The sequence below is a fragment of the Botryllus schlosseri genome, chromosome 16 (genome assembly GCF_051294905.1).
Source record: "Botryllus schlosseri isolate E-star chromosome 16, Bs_hap1, whole genome shotgun sequence".
Lineage (NCBI taxonomy): Eukaryota > Metazoa > Chordata > Ascidiacea > Stolidobranchia > Styelidae > Botryllus > Botryllus schlosseri.
In genome coordinates this window covers 6,765,663-6,784,911 of record NC_137251.1, presented here as the reverse complement: position 1 = coordinate 6,784,911, position 19,249 = coordinate 6,765,663, and the positions used below count along the sequence as shown (strand labels likewise).

The 19,249-nt window shown below is 41.7% G+C and overlaps 1 protein-coding gene and 1 long non-coding RNA gene across 2 annotated transcripts in view; one reads left to right on the top strand and one right to left on the bottom strand.

Annotated features, from left to right (window-relative positions):
- LOC145458700 (uncharacterized) overlaps positions 1-16,522 on the top strand; it is a 33,966-nt gene extending 17,444 nt beyond the window's left edge. The window contains exon 2 of the long non-coding RNA XR_013921178.1: positions 15,409-16,522. This is a non-coding gene — a long non-coding RNA (uncharacterized LOC145458700). The remainder of the gene's footprint in view (positions 1-15,408) is intronic.
- LOC145458697 (plasmolipin-like) lies at positions 15,267-19,033 on the bottom strand. The gene is made up of 3 exons (XM_080337156.1): positions 18,707-19,033; positions 17,415-17,564; positions 15,267-15,642 (listed from the first exon to the last, which is right to left on the bottom strand). The coding sequence occupies exons 1-3, from the start codon at positions 18,934-18,936 to the stop codon at positions 15,510-15,512; spliced, it is 513 nt and encodes a 170-aa protein (XP_080193282.1). The 5' UTR covers positions 18,937-19,033; the 3' UTR covers positions 15,267-15,509.
- Positions 19,034-19,249: the final 216 nt, after the last annotated feature.

Genomic DNA, 19,249 nt, shown 5'->3' with positions numbered 1-19,249 from the left:
CGGTTTTGTATCGGGTAAATTTGGGCTCCAACATCGTTTCCAATTCAGATTAAATCTTGCTGTTTGAGGGCACAGTGTTGATAGGCTACTGCATGTTTTGTGACCTCCATTTCATAAGAAAGACCAAACTGAAGCGTTTTATATGGTGAATTCAAGTCTATAAATATGAATTCATGGGGATGCCGCAATTGCATAAAATAAAATCTGAAAAATGCCAACAATAAGATATTTTATTTGTGGCATGTTTCAAAAATAACACGGCCGGACTACAGGCCACCATGAATCAAAAAAGAACCAAAGCCATGAGATATAATCGTACTTTTGGTTGTTGGGGGTGAATCTTTAATTAATTTCATAAAGTCCATCGCAAATCGCCGATCGAAGATTTATAGAGCTGCGCAACGATGTTCAATAAGTGTAGACACATCAAGAAAAGCCATACTTGAATGCAGCATCACTTCGCCTCATCATAGCAGATAGCCCCGGAGTCGTGTATTGTAAATACGCGCCGAATTACGATCTGATACAGTCATCTTCATCCGTCGCAAGGGAAGTTCTTCAACTTTATATTTCAAAGGACTGAGTTCATGCTATTGTTCGGCTATACATACAACCAGAGCAAAAGAGAACAGCTGTGGAACAAGATCAAGGTGACGAAAACATCGCAGCTTCTGAAGTCATATATTTAGAGCACGGTATGCAAAAATGACCGTCTAATCAGCGTTATTATATCGTCATCGATCGGGTGTATTCAACGTGGTATGGTCGTATCGCTGACCTCACTGCAATTACAGTGACTTGAAAAGCCCAGAAAGTACAGTAAGCCGAGCTGGAAAGTCGGCAGCAAAGATCCGATGAATGAATGAGTGTGGAAGAGAGAGAGAGAGACTGAATCGAAGTCGCCAAAAAGAAGAAAAAATGCATTGAACTGTTGAATTGCCATTATGCCATTGTCGTGGAGCACAAAGCCTCATAAGGCTATAAGCACCACTGTCTTATCTCATCAATACAATACAATATCGTCATCGATATCTTGTTCACAGTGGGTTGATCTTTTCACGAAGTTGAACTAACCCAGCTCAAAAACATATATGCTGGGACTTGGGATGGATAAGCACTAAGCAGCAATCGAGGTTCAGTTCGTATAGTCTTTGAGACCAACTACCAAGGGGCTACTTTTATGAGAATATAAGACGTCTGTATATGTTGCAAATGTTTATGCTCTTCAGCGCTAACACTGGTCTACAAATTTCGAAAAAAAAATTGCGCCAAAAATTTTAATGGTTGATATAGGCTAATTTAAGGTTGCTGAATCCGATTCTGTGCTCAGAATATTTCACCACATCAGATTTTTTTTCGTATAAATTTTTCTCATATTCATAAATTAATCAAATCTCGGCTTTCGATAGTGACATCACGGTCAGTATACAACAACATGATATCAAATATTGTTATTGAAACCATCTATCATGAAACCTGGGTCGTTGTAGTACAGAATAAATTTTTTTTTCGGTGAACTTTAATCCAGTGATTCTCTATCTATCAGAAGCTCTTCGCGACCCATAAAATTACACTGGTTTACAAATTTCGAAAAAATGTGCTCCAAACATTTTAATGATTAATGAAGGCTAATATTAGGTTGCTGAATCCGATTCTGTGCTCAGAATTTCTCTATCACGTCAGATTTTTTTGGGTATATATTTTATCATTTTCATAAATTAATCATATTTCGGCTTTCGTTAGGGACATTACGGCGAGCGTACAACAGCAACAGATCAAATATTGTTATTGAAATCATCTATAATGATGAAACCCGGGTTGTTGTAGAACAGAATAACTGAATTTTCGGTGATCTTGAATCCATTGGTTCTCTATCTTCTTTCGACCAGGACCTCTTTTCGACCCATAAATTTACATGTGGATGCTTTTTAGTTGGTAGCAGTTATCATCGTTATATGCCACTCTTCGTTTTAACATTGTGATTAGTAGTTCGATACCTAATTTAGTTCCCTACGTTATCTATCTTTATACATCTGTTCTGCAGACTTAATCGATCAATGCATTTTGCGACAGCACACTGCTCTTTCGTAAAACGTAAAAGTTGTCAGACAATAAGCACTGTATTCTTGACATATTTCGTAGAAGAGAATCGTTCACTCCGGTACATGACCCAAATATGTGGCCTTTTAAGCTTGTTTTGTAATATTTAAAGAAATAGGATGTCTGCTTTACCAAAGAACTTGAAAGAAATTTATCATCAATAATCTCCGCCTGTAATTATCATACTAATTCTTCTTCTCCAATTTCCATATACTGTCACATTTCATCGGAATCGAGGAAAGCTGTTTCTGAACTGTTTTTCTTTTGGTTTATTGCCATGATATAAAGGGCTTCTTTTGTTTCGTCTAATATAGACAACCAGATGAATGGAGATTGCTTGCTAACAGCTCGAAACACGAAACCTGAAGTGCGTATTACTTCACAATAGAAATAAACATGCATCGATTCTAGGACAGTCGATCCGTCCCGACATAGGACATTTTGTAGCCTACACCACATACCTTGTGTTCCTATTGCTGTAACAGGGCCAGAGATGAGCATTGGGTAATTTCTAGTAATGTTTTTAAATGGTTTCGAGTTTTTTTTCTTACTGTTATGCATGATTAAACGCCCGTTTTAAATAAAAAAAGCTTTACATTTTTGGCAATTTCTAATTTGCCGTGATATTGTACTATGAACTAGAGTTGGTCGAAGTGATCGGCGTTGCTACTCAAGTAGTACAAGTAACGCCTTACTTTTCTACTCAATTACAAGTAGAAGTAGCAATTTCTAAGACATGTGAAAACTATTTCAAGTGGAAGATGAAATGAAAGGTCTGGGAATTACTTAAAGTCAGTAAATAACTAAATATCTATAAGTAGCCTATATTTTGTCTGCGGAGGGTGATCGCATACTTACAACAGGTAGTCGGAGGTTGCTACGCTGGCCACATACGAAATCGCAAGAATTACCTCGGAGGTGGCTACGCTGGCTAAATACGAAATCGCAAGAATTATTCAACTTATATAATATCACAAAAACGTGATGTAACAGAGCAAAAATAACGTCAGATTCGTATTCAGCGCCCCAAAATTAGGTATAATTGACCCAAAGAAGTCCTGTCGCAAAATCTTGTAGACCAGTGTAATCGGTCTTTCAGTGATCAACCGCAGGAAGTTCAGCAATCAATCCCCATGTCATGTGCCGCGTATCTGCGCTGCCTTTCGGGGTGCAAAACGGGAAACCGTACCTAATGTACTAGTCATATTGAGTAACTGTCATATGCAGATTACCATATCCTCTTCCACCATTCCGAATGCACAAATATTCATCTCTTCAGTATTGGGTCGCGAGTACCGTGATTGTGTATTTTATTTGTCATTTATAACGCTATACTGTAAATGTTATGTTGTTGATCTTGCTTGAACAATAACTCATACGACGAGGTTGCAATATGAAATCAGCATATTATCAGCAGAATAACTTAAGGCAGCGACAAGATCCAGATTCCAGAGTACAGTTAAACGAAAGACCCGTAGACAACAGAACCCAGGGTATAAATACCAGAGGTGGTCAAAGTAGCCAAGAAAGCTACTCAAGTAGAAGTAGAAGTAGCGACGAAAAAATCTACTCAAGTACAAGTAGAAGTACTTCTTCCGTAAGCACCCTAAAACTACTTGAAGTAGAAGTAGAATTTACTGACTTTAAAAGTACTCAAGTAAGTAAGTAGTTGCGAAAGTTGACGAGCTTGATTCATATTTATGCATAGAAGCAGGTATCCAATTTTCGATAGCATAAGCATCCCTTCACATCATCGGAAGGAATGATACGATTGATATGGAAATGCGATACTTATCCTCTGTTTTCTCGAACAGCACGTTTTAGAAAATAGCATGGTATGGCGCCATCCCCCATATTATAAGGTCCGTAGTTTAGTCGAAGAGCAATACGGAGAAGTTGTATAGGATACGGTGTTAACACTTTGCGCGATTAGTAAACGATAATAAAAAATGTGGTGGACCGTAACAATGCGATATTGTGTAGCTATATTTCCGGAAATCAAAGGCATTAGTACACTTGCTTTAATACTTTATCATGTATGTTATCCAGACAAAATAACTGATTTTGATTATAACTCAAAGTATATGGTACTGGAAATTGAAAATGAAACATGAATACTACTTCTAAAAGCGGAAAACGTTTTTCATGCCTTTGGTCCAGAAAGTTTCAAAGGTGGTATGCTAAATCAGCTCTAAAACTAACAAAAAAATGTTAGAGTCCACTTTGTCAGGTTAGGACGCGCCATGGACATGCTAGATTACGATATGATAAGTAAATGCTACATTGCGAAACATCAGTTTCAAACGTTTTGATGATCCATATATACCGTGATGAATTATTTCATATGGGCGAGGGGGGACAATGTGGTGTGAACGCAGGGATATATAGATATCTAATTCTAGATATCCCTGTGCGAACGGAACCACGCCAACCCGCTATCTAAATTATATTCATCGATACTTCCGTGAAATCATACTGGTAACTCCGTAGTCACCGCGCGCGAAGCGCGACGAAAATTCTGGGCTTTACTCAATTCTTATGAAAATTAAATGTTGATACTCCGCGAAAACAGCCCCGAAATTCCTCAGGCTGTCTTCCTGATTGAAAGATTGAACTACTTCTACTTGACAAACTGAAAATAGCGAGAAGTAAGTAAGTAGATCACAAAATATTACGAAGTAGAAGTAGAAGTAGCGAAAATCAGATCTACTTGAGTAAGTACCAGAAGTAGAGGATAACTACTTGAGTACTTCGAAAAAGTAGAAGTACTTCGTTACTGACCACCTCTGATAAATACAAAGCACGACACACGAGGAAATAATGATTGGCGGTAATTACTAATCCTAGGCAAATAAGAGACAAACGATACCGACGTAAAATGCACGAACATAACAGTAAATATGATTACGTTTGGTAACTCTATCATCAACATATGACATACATACATAATACAAGTAAACCTTGATTTGTATGTACATTGTACATTGTACATTGTATATTCTACATCCGAAATAGATAGATCTACATTGTATTGTGTTGGCCTATTTCATACAGAGGTTGTCAGTTGCGAGGTACTTATACTTTTTGGAAGTACTCAAGTATAGAGTGAAAGTGAAATACAAATCCCACTTCTAAAAAGCGGCAAATATGTTTCACGTATTTTGTCCATGAAGCTTCTAAGGTCATGTGCTAAAACAGGCGTAACGTTAAAAAAAGACGGATTTTCCAGATTAGCAGGACACGTCATGGGCTGCTAGATTACGATATGATAGGTAATTGCTATATTGCGAAACAGTAGTTTCAAACGTTATGGTGGGCCATATTTACTGTGATAAAATATTTGATATGGGCGACAATGCGGTGTAAGCAGAACCAAGCAATCCGGTACCTAAATTATATTCACTGATACTTTCGTGAAAACATAGTTGCGACTCCATAACAACTGTGCGCAAAGCGCACAAAATTTCTGGGCTTCACTTGACTTTTATGAATAAATAATAAATGTTGGTACTCCGTTTAAACAGCCCCGAAATCCCTCAGGCTAGCTTTCGTAGGGGGGATTAAATTACTTCAACTTGACAAACTGAAAACAGCGAAAAGTAAGTAAGTAGATCACAAAATACTACGAAGTAGAAGTAAATAAAATCAGATCTACTTGAGGAAGTACCAGAAGTAGAGGAAAACTACTTGAGTACTTCCAAAAAGTAGAAGTACTACGTTACTGACCATCTCTGTTCATATACCTCATTTTAAAACCCGCTAGCTGGTGCTAAAGAGTGTCCGGAATTTGGGTCACGAAAATATGGTACCCGAAACTAGAGCTACTGAATTTTGAAAATCGGCAACTAGATATAGAACTAGAACTACTCAATTTTCATAATCCGCAACTAGAACTAGAGCTACTCAAAAATCCGTTAGTTAGTTGACCATCAACTAACTAAATGTTCAGTTTGTACAAGTCTGGGTGGTGCAGCAGGCAAATCCACCATCATCGATATGAGAGAGCCCAGTTTGATTATCGGCAGCAGAAAGTTTCGAGGCGTCGGAAGTTTATCTGCTGTGCTCCTCCTCCCGTGTCGCTCCTTCTGATGGCGTCTTTACAAAAAGCGCCCAGAAAGGGACTCAATGAATGACGCATATAGTATACAAGGAAGTGAATTGAAAGAGCGAAGCACCAGGACTATTTCAAGAGCAATAAATTTGATTCAATATATTATTATATCCAAATTTTTCTAACGAGAATGAGTTCGTTTGAAAACTGAAGGAGTGTAGGCACCTAATCGTAGCTTGTTCCCAAGTGGAAAATTGTGGTAGCAGTTGTTCCAGTATACTGTTTTGCTGCCTAGCATGGCAAGCGAGTCATTTTGTCGCGGAGCATAAAATGTTACCACAAGCCGCAGTTGACCCGATATGCGGAAGCTGGACATGCCACAACGATACTAGGTCGAGTAGGCTATATTATTTACGACGGTTGAATTGATATCATAGCGTTGTGTGAAATTGTAAGGTATACCCCTATCCCTTATAGCCCCTGTGGGTGTTTTCGCTCCAATCTTTCTAGAAACCATACCACGTAGCGGTGTTGCTCCCTTTCAGAACTTTCCCGTGAGAACACGCGGATGCAGTCAAAATGGACGGCGTTAGTAGTCTTCGTGACGCCGTAAATTGATACTTAACTACTGCATCTAGCAATAGCGAGTTCCATGACACGCGAATAGATTCGGTAGAAAGATCGCATACCTAAATCAGAGGTGGCTATTTTCGGTATTACAGAATGAATCTTCGCGGCTAATGTCATCACCGCGCTTCAATCAATATTATAGGCACGGTTGCCATCGACATGGACCAAAAAATAAGGACAGTTGAAAAATCATTATGACACACTTGTGTTTTGGGGTACCAATGTGAGTTGAAATAGAGGTCTTTCAATGAGGCCTTCAGATGAATATCGCAATAGCAGATATTGCAATTTGCAAAACACTCGCCCTTCAAGGTTCGTTCGATAACCTTGAATTCTCTCTCATAATCGTCACGAAAAACGTTTTTACGATTGCTCATTTCAACTAATCAGATTTAGCCTTATTAGTAGGTGGAACTAAATGTGCAATATAATTTAGATAACTTTATCAATGATTTATAACTTTACTACTTTTTACGTCAAGTGTCGACCTCACTGTGCGCTTTTTCACTAATACGCAATAAATGCTGCCTTCTTCACAGCTTATTCTGCTGTAGATTAAACAGCAGAAACCTGGTATTCTGCTGTTTACTGCTAAAATGGCGTCCGGTACGATAGCTTGGAAGAGCCAAAACTGCTATACGACCACTCATTGCCCGAGCCATCACGCCATTTAGAAGTCAAATCCTGTGGTGCGCACGGCACGGGAGTTCATTTCATTTATGATGTCACATAATCTCGACGTAAAAGCATAATTTTGAAATAATATGCAACACAGATACCAGAGGAAAACGATTGAAATTCTGTAGTTGTTGAAAATAAGACAAAATAAGGACGCAAGTCGAAAATAAGGGCATTTCTTAGAAATAAGGACAGTTGAGTTTTCCTAAGACCTGGCCCTTCAAAATAAGGCCAAATCTTAGAAATAAGGACGGTATGGCAACCCTGATTACAGGTATACTGCGCTCTAAATACGACTCGGTCTCAAATTAAAGATATAATTGTGAAATTTGTCGGATTACGTGGGCAGAGAGAGGATAAAAAATTGATAGCAATATATATGCAATACGCAATATCAGTGACTCAATCATGAATTAATCGAAATTTTCGCACTTCTCCCGATTCGGCGACTGGATCTGCCCCACTAACGAGCATAGCAAATCTCGCTTACAACTAGCGGTGAAAACGTATAACCTGACGGGGGGGTCTGGGGGGAAAGCTGTTTCGGCTCTGTGATGGGTGATACACATTGATGGCGGGTTGCTTCTTGGCAACTGAGGCCTTTTGCTTTGCCATGTTGATTGTTCAATGTTCATCGATGAAACTATATCCCTATTGTCCAACGGGACACAGTCGATCATTGAATCATGCAGACATTTTTCAGTAGAAAGTTATATGTACGTATTGGGCTAACTGCAGTGTAGCAGACCGCTGGTCCTTAACGTAACGTCCCTAAATAACGTCAGGTATCTGTTGAGGGAACTACATGCTTTGCTGTAGTACTGCGATTACCATGTGACCCACATACGATTGCACAATATCCTGTCTCGCTATCTTGCCGCGCACTGCACAAGTCTATACCTTTTTTTCCTCGTATCGCTCGTCTATATGCGCCGACCTCTCTCACACGCCCTCAGACTCATTTTACTACGCTACCTGAGGTACGTATTTCTGCTGCAATACGTCCGTACCGAGTGAAACTGTGAGTTAAGAAGTCGCCAGCCAGCTACCTACTGCTACAGGCACGACACAGCCACACTGTTACATGTTGCCTCGAGTTCGGTAACTCACAAAGCCTCAGGATATTGCAAGGCCGTACGTTCGCCATCACATCCAGGAGCCACGGGATCATCACTCAGCCTCACTGTTTCATGATGCCAAGAGTTCGGTAACCCACATAGCTCCGCGGATATTCAAGAACCATCAGTTACATGGCAACCTTGAGCTCGGTAACTCACAAAGCCTCATCAGGACATTGCCGTATGTTCGCCATCGACTTCAGGAGCCACGGGATCATCACCTTCACCTCCCCGGTAACCTGTTCATATTTTCGATCGTTGATTATAAGTTAGGCGTCAAAAATGTTTTTCCAAATGACTTTTGTATATTGCAACTGTTTAGTCGCCGTTCTTATTTTCAATCCTATCATACTTATCATTTAACATAGCAATGTACACGTGCATGTATTTGAATATTTCTCTATGACTAGTAAATACAATCCAGCGAAAGCGTTAGCCAGTAGGCCTACCCCTTTCAATAATATCAATACCGCACACGATTCACCTAAATCGGTCACTGGCCACGATTCGGTATCGCAACGATTCTAACAATTCGCAATTCGGAACGCAATTCGGAATTTTCGCGCCCAATCACGCAATACGCTTTTTCTCCAAAAATCATTTCTTTAAATTTCATGGCACTCGCTCCACTTGATTACGCCGGCATTCAAATTATACTGACCGCCGCATATATATGCGCCGCGACACCGCCAAGCATGTTGAAATGTGCGATCCTTTTTTTATTTATCCGATTGACATGCTTCAAGCATTACTGCATGTATCAAATCAAATTACTACTTCTTCTTTCTTATTTCAATTGTTCATTCAGGATCTGGTCGCACGTCCTTCAGTCCTTAAGGGAAGTTTTGGAAAGGCCATTATGTGAGCGTTATTATACTTTCTGCTATTCAGAGGGTTCGCAGTCTTCGTACCCGTACAAGCACCTTTCCTTGTTTGAAATTGCGGTCACTTGTGCCCAAGCCCGCATATCTTCAGATTATTTCATACCTGATTCAACAGGAATCTGTTTTATTTTGGATCTAATTGGGGGTTACAGCTCACGCCGTCTCCGAGCACGTGGTCATGCTACTTGCTTGATTCACAACAGACTCAGCTGGGAAGAATCCAGCAGTGTGACTAATTTCCGTTAACGAGCAATCGATTATATCTTTTCATGCTTTCCACTTTCAAGCGAGTATTAGGACGACGTGTATAATCGCATCCCCACGCGCTCTTTTACTTTCATTGTTCTCGCCCTAGTTGCGCAAACAGCCGTTTTTTTCCAGCAATCACTGATTACGCAATTCTGCGTTCGCCACGGGATAGCTTCCACTTAATCACCATATCCAATCGCCCGGCGCTTCTCGCCGCGTGATCGCCTCCACATAATTACCGTATCAAAACGCCTGTCTCGTCTCATCGCGGATCGCTTCCACTTAATTGCCGTATCAAATCTCCCGCCGCGTCTTGTTCTCTTCGAATCTTAGTATTGTCGTGACGTAACCTGGTCGGGTAGCTAGCGCTGCCTTAGTACAAGGACTGTCTTTTGAGCTCCGTCTGTTCATAACGTTTGAACTTTGCTCGCGACACCTTTGAGGATCCATCTAGTGCAGGGGTTCTCAACCTGGGGGGCGCGGGAAGCTCTCAGGGGGGGCGCGAGAAATTGACGAAGTCAATATAGGGGGGGCGCGAGAAATTGACACAGTCAGTATATATTGTACGTGTCTGAACATGTGTTTCACATCCATTATGAGAAGACGATTAATGAAGATGAAATTTATTCCATATTCAAGAAAGCTTGCAACTCTAGCAACCGCGCTCAACGGAGTATAGTCTGATTTCAACTTCATTTGAGCAAATTTTTTAAATTCCTTGGAGATATAGAGAGCAATTCCCACGTGTAAGTCATTCATTGCTTCATAGCTTTGACAGTAGCCTAAAGCTTGTCGCGCTGGGCAGCTGTTGTTAGTAGCTTGCGAACTGCACTGCCTAAGACAGACTTGGATGCAACGTAGGTGTCCCGGTGTCGGCCTCAATTAGGCTATAAATCAACACAATTTAATTAATTTCCAAAACTGATCAAATTTAGCCTGGCAGGACAGAACGACGCCTTGCTCTCTGTACTCACTACCAACATCAAGATTAGTCTCAGGGTGACCTACCTTGAAATTAATTAATGGATGTCTTGTTCTATGTTTTTTTGTTATTTTCAAACAAGTTTTAAGAAAATTTTCAGCAATGTAAAAGACTCAACAACTGGAATGCAGATTCAAAATTGGTGTAAGATATACCTTATGTATACTATTAGATCAGGGGTGGGCAGCCTGCGGCCGTAGAAGGGAATTTGAGCGGCCGTCGACGCTTAATTCAATTAGTATGTGTTGGCGGCCGTAGACATGGAAATTGCAATTACGAATTCACTCCCGCATTTGCGAGAGATTTTAATTAATCTTGAAATTTTCTTCGCCCTCTGCACAATTCAACAAGAATTCATTTTTCGATTTTAATGCAGTAGCGCCCTTCTTAATCCGAGCCGGAATGAGAATTGTCAAGAAATAACAATTCGTTCGCGGCCCTGAAAATTTTTCGCGCTTCGCGCGACAATACGCACCTCCCGGCAACTATTCATAACATTGCCACTCGCTATTTTGGTGCGCACAATAGGCCGTTGTGAAAAGTACAATAGTCTGGAGTTCACCGGAATGGATATGGACAGTTTACCATAGGAATTTTGCGTCCAGATCATTCATTGCGGCTATGCCCTGGAATGCAGCCTTTCGCTACATAAGCAATCGAAATGCGGCCATGATTATCAAAAACGTTGCCCACCTCTGTATTAGATGATGTGCTCTTTTTGACATGACGATAAATGAAAGGGGGTTCAGGGGGGGCGCGAATCTTTTGACCATCTCCAAGGGGGGCGCGTGTCAAAAAAGGTTGAGAACCACTGATCTAGTGCTCCGGGACACTCGGCATATGTTCATTGTTAGTAAGAGTGAACACCCTGGCTCCGAGGACGTCTTCAGATTTATGTGCACACGTGTGACCCCGATCTAGCAGCCCGCTGCCTCAAAGGCAGTCGTAGGAATTTTTCATATTTCCTTTTCGCTGCTGCCAGCGGATGCGTAGCCATTGCGCGGTTTCGGAGTGTCTGCTGGCGGATACGATGAAACCCGCGTGGAAATGCGCCTTCCGTGGTCGAGCGATCGGGGTCGCATGAAGTCTGGAGACGGATTTGGTACAGTTAGACTCACATCTGAATCTTTGACTATGTATCGTGTACCGGTTAATATAATGTTCATTTATCGTCAGATAAGAATGTTCACCTTTGCACCCCCATTTCGCGAACAGGTGTGATGGATTGGTTCCTCTACCACTGACAACACTGCGTATACGCATTATACATGCAGTGGCCGCTTCTTCACGATACCGGTCGGCATAGCACTATACCTTCAAAAATACATGCTGCATTATAGCATGGCTACCACAGTTACGATTACACGCGCTAATTCGAATCGTCATTAGGGTCATCTTCATGTTTAATTCAACGCGTAACACCCTGTTTAACTCACGTGACGAGATTTGTCCTCCTCACGCGACACAAACCGCGCACGCGACGACACATATCACTCGCAACATTCACAATTTTCATACATCGCTCATCTCCGGCGATCGAGCCGAATCATAGGCGAACCAGCGGGCCACAGCATCCTGTCCTACGCTGGGCACTGCCCTCACTCCCGTTTATTACATACCCCCGCCTGGATTGTGGTTATTGGCTATAGTAATCGCATTGTTTTATTTACCGTGTGTTCTGTGCTTCGTCTAGGCTTAGTAATCGTTATACCGTTTTTTATCACATTATGCTGGCGCCTAGCTTGTTTTCAGCCTACCCGCGCAATTCCCGACCCGGACGACGGTACGCCGCTCAATTGAAGATGACTTCGGATGCTTGGGCCACCCGGACATTGAACTGCGATCGGTCAATTCTGGCTACCACTCAAACACGTGACGGACGGACACAACCTCTATATTGATTCGCGAACGACAGCCGAACGACGCACAGTTCACGGCCATGTCTCAAACGCACGACTTCAACCAGATACGACTCCACGTTCGCCCACGACTCGCAACCGCTCATACATACGGCAACGGAGCAACACAGCTGGCGCGAACCACCACGGTTTCGACACCGTGGCCCGTCATTCAATTTCAACCTTGCTCATCGATCATCCAACGTCCACGTCTACACGCACGCAAATATGACGCCACACGCCGTGGCTTGGTAGCGTCACCAACCCTCGATCTAGCCCACTCCAGCATCCCAGCACGTACCGTCGAGGGTCTTGTATATATTGACTCATCGATCCCACGCAATGTGGTGAATTTTTTTTTCAAGAACCTTGCCCCCACGCGCGGCGCGATCGAATTGTACATCGCATTGCCACCCCTGCGTGGGTGATTTACTTGTTATGCTCATTTTCTTTTGTTGTTCGTTGCTTTAGTGTATTTTTCTTTTAGGCTAATAGTGTGTGTTGTAATAAATAACATAAAACTCACTCGGTACATCTATCAACCATTCGCAACTGCATGTTTTTGTATTTTTTTCATTTGCTTTATATCCTCGCATGTGGCTCCCTTCGTAGCAGATACCGACGATAATAATTCAGTACTGTGACTCTTCCACGTCACCTAGTTCCGCTCCCTCTCAAGGGGGGACCGTGTAGCAGACCGCTGGTCCTTAACGTAACGTCCCTAAATAACGTCAGGTATCTGTTGAGGGAACTACATGCTTTGCTGTAGTACTGCGATTACCATGTGACCCACATGCGTCCTGTCTCGCTATCTTGCCGCGCACTGCGCAAGTCTATACCTTTTTTTCTCGTATCGCTCGTCTATATGCGCCGACCTCTCTCGCACGCCCTCAGACTCATTTACTACGCTACCTGACGTACGTATTTCTGCTGCAATACGTCCGTACCGAGTGAAACTGTGAGTTAAGAAGTCGCCAACCTTAAGACAGTCAGTCGCCAGCCAGCTACCTACTGCTACAGGCACGACACAGCCACACTGTTACAGCAGTATGGGTCGCGCGCAGTGGCTGCATGATGTAACAAAATGCACGAGCCGTGTCATTGAGCTAATTCCATAAGTTACGGCTGTCATTCACGGATTCCAAAGTATGCCGATTACTAACAAAAAGCCTGCTGTTGTGGAGAAGGATCATCTACTTCCTGATCCAGTGGTTCTCAACCGGTGTGCCGCGAAACACTAGTGTGCTATTTACGAAACACAAGGGTGCCGCGTTAGATTTCTTCGAAATTTTGAAATTATGTGCAAAATAATTCTAGTCTTCAGCAAACGATCAATAATATCTAAGTCGGGCTCGATGTGAAGTTTGCACGTTTGACAGATCAAAATCGATGTTATGCCCACAACCAATACACCCCGCCAATTCGCTTTACCCGACATATTGCGTGCGATGAAGACTGTTTTCAGTTTTTCACAATACGTTTATCAGAAGAGCAGACATGGTGTCGCTTGTTGACAATGCAGTTTTCAAATCCTCATGTTTTTCCTAATAACCAGCGAGAAATGAATTCCTTTGGAAGTGATGTTCACGTTTACAAATTCAAATTACAAACACAGCCATTAACCATCCACATTGCGATCGTTAGGTAACGTGCCGGCACTGCCGTTAAAATGCAGGCTTGGAGGGCAACGTTATGTTACAGGCGACGGATTTGATAATTTAGGAGTAAAGTGGATCAAATTATATCAGTTAAGAAATTTCCCGCCGCTGAGGTTGTTATCCCGATTTGTTGGAACTATAATTGAACTGCGGGTGGCTGTCCGTAGAACTTTTGCGGTATGGCTATATCCTAACGCGTGCTACACGATCTGAGTAGAAATGCGTTCGGCATCGATATAGGCTAGGCTATGTATGCGCCACTACGTCTTTGTATTTGATAGTGGCGATCGTGCTTGGCCTCTTCGATACGATGGCTAATTACATCGACAATGCGGTAGTGGAAAGAGTGTATTGTCATGCGAATCTTGTGAATGTGTAACTATAAGCGCAGCCTGAAGTTTCCGTGACGTCGTAAATCGTCATTAAATCAAAGTGACCCTCATTACTTCCGTCTGAATACGCCCTACTTGTTGTAATCAAGAAGGAACGATAAACATATGATAAAAGTTGAGAACCACTGTGCAAGTGTGCCACGAACTATTTTTCGTTTTCAAAGGGTTACCGCGAGGTCAATAAGGTTGAGAACCACTGTCCTAATCACTGGATATCATCTACTAGCTAATCGCAGGGTTGATCAATCCATAGATTCGCCGCAAATCCAAATTTCATTACTCGACCCTAAGATTTTTATTTCCTTTTCATGGACCCCTTGAAATATGAGATCCGTGATCTTATCTACGCTATGCAAGTAATCAAGTCAATGTGCGTTACCTTTCCTCGGTGCTCCAACTCTGAACATTTTATGTACCATATCAGAGATACCATCCAGGAAATTTCGGGTTGACTGGGAAATTCCCAATAACATTCATACAATACTAATTACCACGCTCGACTCGAGTTAACATCCTGCTACCGCCACTAACACAATCCGCGGCAATATAACCTATTTCCTGCTTCTCTAAAATAGCTCAATACGGTCGGATCGGTTGACGAACACAGGCTCAATCAAATGCGTACATATCGCAGTCGAGTTTTTATATAACAAGATCATTATGAACGTGATATTCCGCATAGTCAGTAGTATTCAGTAGCTTTATTTAGGTAGCAAACCAAGAATGCCGCGTTAATCCAGTAGAAAAAGCGTACGTGCTGTCCGATAGCTTATTTTGGTACGATAAAGTCAGTTAGAGGCTTTCAACAATGAACCTCAAATCCATGATCTAGAGTTCTAGACGCTACCTCGAAATTAACCATGTTTCGTTCATGTGTTGGCAGACTGGTTGGCAACATTCTGCCAAGGAAATCGTCCATACGCTTTTCGGAAAGACAAAAGAACGCTAATCGCGTAGAAGACAGTCGCGATGAATCCGAACGCACAGCTTGCTTGCAACTTACTAGAAAACAAAATGTGTACAATTCAAGTAATATCTCATCGATTGTAACATTCCACAGGTAGTTGAAGTGGCTTCTTCACCCAACTAGAAACTGCACTTATTAATGGGGCATGATATTTTACTGGTTTCACATGATGTGTCCAGCGCACACTGCACATTTGAGAGAACCGATAGTAGTAGGATCGCAATTGACTTTCAAAGGCCTGAATTGGGTTAAAACAAACAACACATTGTTAGCCCGAAAGTGGGTATGGGAATGTTGGATGTACGTACAATTATCTCTGTCTTGTTGCTATGCCAGTATGGCAAGTCTTCAATTTACATAATGTAGGGTTACCATATTTTGGAATCGGGAAAAGAGGACACTCTTTCAAAATTTTCAACCACAGAATACCGGTGAAAAATCCTGAAAAAGTGAAAATTTTCTACCACTTCGTAGTCGGTTAAAAAAAGTCGGACTAAAAAAAAAGAAACCACAGTGCTACGGTGCTGATTTACGGCATCTCAGTCGAATTTTGCTACAAATTTGACCAAAATTCCTAAAAAAGAGGACAAAATCTCAAAAGGAGGACATTTTCAAAAACCCGAAAAAGGGGGACAAATCCTCCTAAAGGAGGACGTATGGTAACCCTACATAATGGAATGAACTATACATACTGTTTGTATGCATTACTTGAAATGAGACAGTATAGCATTGTTCTAATATCAAGAATAGGTCTGCTAATCCTGTACAATGGGGTTAGCCGCCACAAATAGCAATGGTATGTACTATTTGTACTAAGTGGAATAAACCTGGACCGGGGCCTACGATATTCAATATTGATATTGAATATCGTAGGCCCCTCCTGGACCATAGTTGAATATCACGATAGGTAACTAACCTATGAATAGATGCGAAACATGGGACTTTACGGTGGGCAATCAGATTTGGCTTGCAATTTCTGGTTGCTTTGTAACCTGATATGGTAATGTTTTAGCTGACGATCCAATTGAGTCAGCGGTAATCGTCAGCAATTAGTAGAGAATTTGGAAGAACATTGCATATCAGCAATCGTATCATAAAATATGACGTCACCAGCATGAAATGCAATCTCAAATATGAGAGCGTTCAATGTACTATTTTAAGGTGGTACACAAACTCCTTTTGTAGACATAACTTGGGCTGACAGATGAAAGTGTGAGGGCCCCTCCAGGGCTCCAGATGACGCGAAATCTGTCGCCTCGATAGTTTTCGGCAAAAGCGGGATTATCCAACACATGTTTGCCAATGGCAGATTTTATGGCCTCTGAACGTTCAGCCTCAAGCTTGAGCGGATGAGTTAAGGGTGAGCTTTTCACCGAGCGTGATGCACGTTTTCTGATAAATATAGGGTCATGCATGGTTTATGCGTTTCTGCAAACGGTTCGACGTTCTTCCACGTAACCACAATCACAGTGGCATTTATATTCGTACACTACATTGCTGACGATACGAGCGCAAAATTTATTCAAACCTGTTCAAAATGAACGTACAGCCGCTGTCACACTTATCCCGAAAATTAATATTATAATGTGATCAGGTCACTGAAACCATATAGGCCTATCATCTGTTTCGCGTCTATCCGTGGAATAGTTATCTATAATGACAATAGCATATCGGCTAGTGATCGGGACGTTGCGAAACCACACAGTATGAAGTAAGCACTAAAGCACAAGTACAATTAGTACATACATATCGGGGTGGGACGTTTACTATTATAGGAAATGGATATACAGTGTGAGTATTACTTTACCTGCCATGCTTCGCCCATGCGGCAACGCAACACGCAGAAATAAAGCACAGCAATGCAAATATCAGATTACAGAATATTTGAATAGTTCCCCAGGGCAGATTCGCGAACGTGCTTGCATGGAGACCGAATACAAAAACTACGAAGAATCCCCTGTGAAATTATCAATGTGCAATGATTGGACCAGGCTCGGTCAAAATTGTTGACGATACTCAAGTATATGTTAATTTCGCCAGTGTTCACCACTCAATCACAAGTAACGATTTTCAAGAGTAGGTTACATAAAATAGAAGTAATAAGGGTTACGAGCCTTATAATAAAGGAGGGCGCAATGCCATCCAATTTCTGAAAGGCGTTCTTAGGTGAAACAAAGGTATATAGAACTACTGTTCTGTGGAAGAGGTATCATTTGTATGACATGATGCGATCGAATACTGAACTGTTGAAAAGATATATCTACGGCATGGGATGTAAAGCAACACAAATCCATACAGCTCTGCTTGAAGTAGTTTTGGGCTGCTTCGTAAAACACCACTCCCGCTTGTACTTGAGTAGAATTCTGTGTGGGTACTTCTTCTACTTAAGTAATGTTCTTGAGTCTTGACTACTTTGACCACCTTTTGGTTTACGTAGCGAAATTCCAGCGTATTATCAACGCCAATGGCGGCGAATAAATCATGCGAATTACTGTTGCGTTTTCATGCTCTGACAAGGGTGAAATAAGTCGGCAATTTAGCGCCTCCTGAGAACATATCGTGAACAACATTTTGAATTTTGCCACAATTTTCGAATCAATTGAGCGAGGAATCATACCAACCGCATATCTAAAAGCTGAAACCCATAGGTAAGCTTAACCGCCTTGATTTCGACCTTGTGATTAAATGTCAAGAAGCCGAAGAGAAATCGATGAAATCAGGGAAATATAAACACACTGTTTATTGGTAACCACAGACCACGTTCAGTCGTGGTTTTAAAACCAATTCTCTCAAACAATGGATATCAGCCACAGCAAACAAAGCCTAGCAGATAAAAGGTAAGACTTGTGGGCGTCACGGGAGTCCTGATATTAGTTATTAAAGTATGCTTCATTTCTTCGAAAAAGTGGGGCTTATTTGAAAGGGTGATTGTGACCATCGTACGCTCGCGGCACGCTCAAAATAGTTCCGCGCGTCAGGAAAAAAATCAACTCGCGTACCACAAGAGGCACGCGTGTCAGGTGTTGACGACTCCTACATTAGACGGATATAACTAGCCTGAACTTTGGAATATTCCTGATCGTGAATGGCTGTACTCACAATGTAATCAACCAGCTGAAGATGAATCCGAACGCAGCAAAGCCAAGTGCTGAGTAAGAAGGGTACCACCACACGCTAACCAGCAAGGTCCATGCGAGCAACGTTAGAACGAATTCCACGATGATAAGAATCCCTAAAGGAGTCGTTAAGAATCCAACGTTCACGCCAATTGCTACTTGTGAAGTTGTCGTTGTGGAAGTAGTAGTTGTGGTAGTGGTTCTTTCTTCCATCTTTAGTTTAGATTATTATAGTTTATACTGTGCAACAAATAATTTACAGTCCGGTCACTCGTAAAATATTTTCATAAGTTTCCCTTTAACAAAAACGCATTTTTGTTGTGAACTAGGACTGTTAATTCAAGCCTATTATTTAAAAAGATTCTACTAGTGTGTAGTTTGAAGAAGAGGCGAAACATCTGAGAGCCGGCTCGTATCCTGTCTACAAAGCTATCAGTGTGTGGCAGCTAACTACAACAGTCCGCGAGCTATATTGTAACTTACACAGTACATAAAGCATAGTCCTTCGACGTGCATTCATTTTCGG

What these genes read in the sequence shown, in the direction of transcription:
- LOC145458697 (XM_080337156.1), bottom strand. Translation starts at nt 18,936, where the DNA reads ATGGAAGAAAGAACCACTACCACAACTACTACTTCCACAACGACAACT. An exon ending in TTCAGCTGGTTGATTACATT is followed by an intron (nt 17,565 to 18,706) that starts GTGAGTACAGCC and finishes ATAATTTCACAG; the next exon opens with GGGATTCTTCGTAGTTTTTG. An exon ending in GCATGGGCGAAGCATGGCAG is followed by an intron (nt 15,643 to 17,414) that starts GTAAAGTAATAC and finishes TTTGTTTTCTAG; the next exon opens with TAAGTTGCAAGCAAGCTGTG.